The 2,168-nt window shown below is 31.2% G+C and overlaps 1 protein-coding gene across 1 annotated transcript in view; it reads left to right on the plus strand.

The window, feature by feature from the left end:
• Positions 1-2,168, plus strand: part of LOC119591556 (probable RNA-binding protein 19) — a gene marked incomplete in the record, with an annotated part of 63,063 nt that overhangs the window by 55,801 nt on the left and 5,094 nt on the right. Inside the window, 2 exon segments of the mRNA XM_037940311.1 lie at positions 1,354-1,535; positions 2,026-2,142. Coding sequence (XP_037796239.1) covers positions 1,354-1,535; positions 2,026-2,142 — 299 coding nt within the window.

The following is a 2,168-nucleotide window of genomic DNA, read 5'->3' on the forward strand; positions in this document are numbered from 1 at the left end:
GTGGGGAGGGTTATTACCTTGACAGTTATATCAAAAGTTATGGATGTCCTATACATCACTTCAAGTCCCAAAAACCTCATCGGTAACCCTTTCATTTCTAACCCCTTTCATCTCTCTCAAAACATTAAATAGAAACTTTCAAATGCCTACTCCATCTATACAAATAGCTCATCATACATGAGATTTATGTTATATAAAAAATCCTTGTTCAACCCTTCAAATGTACAGTAACATATCATAAGGATATCAATTTGTATATAATTTTTTCAAAGTTTAACTTTCATGAACACAACACTACACAAAAAACTAAAAAAAAAAATTTTAAGATGCTTTTAAAAATTCACTGTAGAATCAATCATACAAGTCTAGGCATATTACATGGGAATTTTCATGTAACCGGTAAAAAAATAGAAGAGAAACAGTTTGAAGGTTTAAAACTTGTGTTTTGAAATACAGAAATTTTACTAATTTTAAACTCCTATCAACTAAACCTTTCAAGTAAATGATTTAATGATACATGGCTCTTTTATTTTCATGTCTTGTACATTCATAATCTGTAGATTACTGTTAATTCATAATTATATTGCTGTAACTCATTCAATCATAGGTTCAAGTTTGAGAGGGTGGGGGATTATCTTCATAAATATGAACTAATGTAAATTTAGATGAAATACTTCAGTTGTAGACTTTGAAATCTCATACACAGCTGAAGAATAAGCATCACTATGTATTATTTTTAACTGATTTTCAGCAGTTTAGATCAGGGATGTCAAACTCATAAAGCAGTTTTCATTTCAGCTACCATCTAGATGGCCAACAAAGATACGTCCCTAGCTTCCCAAGGTTACAATTTTAAAAACTGTCTGATATTGCTTATCAGACACATGTAGAATTTGTTTTACTTTTTAAATTTTAGGTGATACTCTAAAGATAGCAAAGTGTATAAATGTATGCGTTAGACATGGGCTGCCATAGTTTATTTTGACAGTTTTGTCTAAGTTTTCAAATATATGAGGTCTACTTTGCCATGCCATCATATACATGCAGAACAAAAACTACGATGGAACTTGCATCTTTTACTTTATTTCCACTAACTCTGTTTAAGTGTTTTTCATTTAAGTAAAATTTTATGCCTCTAATAGTATTATTTTTGGAAATTAAAATTAAACTATTATGAAATAAATGTTTATGAATTTTCACTTTCTCATTGATATATTACTTTCCTTTCAGATGATAAAACTGTATTTATATTTGTTTCTTTAGTCTAATTAGTAAACAAAACATTCTTCCAACAATGGTTCTGTTTGTAACACACTTTACTTGAGGTGTTTCTCATGATGATCTTTATTTCAGTACTTTGAGAAGATTGGTCAAGTGCACTCTGTAGTGATTGCCAAGCGAAATGGACTCTCTCAAGGCTATGGGTTTGTGCAGTTCATGAAGAGATCAGATGCACAGAAATCCATCAGAAATATGCAGAACTCTGTACTAGAAGGTCACACCATAGAGATCAAATTATCGGAGAAAACATTAGCGTATGTATTGCAGACACATGCTTGTTATGGTAATTTTCATTACATAAGAGTCCATATATTTGTAAATGATTGGTTGATTGATAGTGATTAACTGTATTCATTCTGTTATTATTAAAAGTCAGTAAGAATGAAGATGCTTGGAGATAATCTAAATATTTATATTTTGATCTCTTCTTTAATTGTTAAGATAGAAAACTATGAATAAGATGAAGGACTTATAAGAGTAAAATATTTTTCTTGTTTTGAATATCTTGAAAACTACTTTTTTAGGAAAAGGTAAGCGTGTTAATAAAAGCTTTAAAGGAAGAGATTTGATAAAAATTCTGTAAAATTGTAAAAGAATCTGTCTCCTGTTCAATTAGAAGAACATTAAATCCTTCAAATAAACTAATCCACCCTCTAGGCTAAGGTTTAACTTGCTCTACTAATTATTAATTATTGTCATACCTGAGCTGTACAACAAGCAACATTCTCCCCATTGCCTTTGCAGTGTGATGCCCAAGAGCAGCCGCATGATTCAGAAAGCAGGGGAGCAAACATCATCAAAGATTCTGGTCAAAAACATTCCCTTCCAGGCCACTCAGAAGGAAGTGCGACAACTCTTTGCGTAAGTACTTAGTCTTTCTAGGGTCC

Source organism: Penaeus monodon, chromosome 28, assembly GCF_015228065.2.
Source record: "Penaeus monodon isolate SGIC_2016 chromosome 28, NSTDA_Pmon_1, whole genome shotgun sequence".
In the NCBI taxonomy this organism is placed as follows: Eukaryota; Metazoa; Arthropoda; class Malacostraca; order Decapoda; family Penaeidae; genus Penaeus; species Penaeus monodon.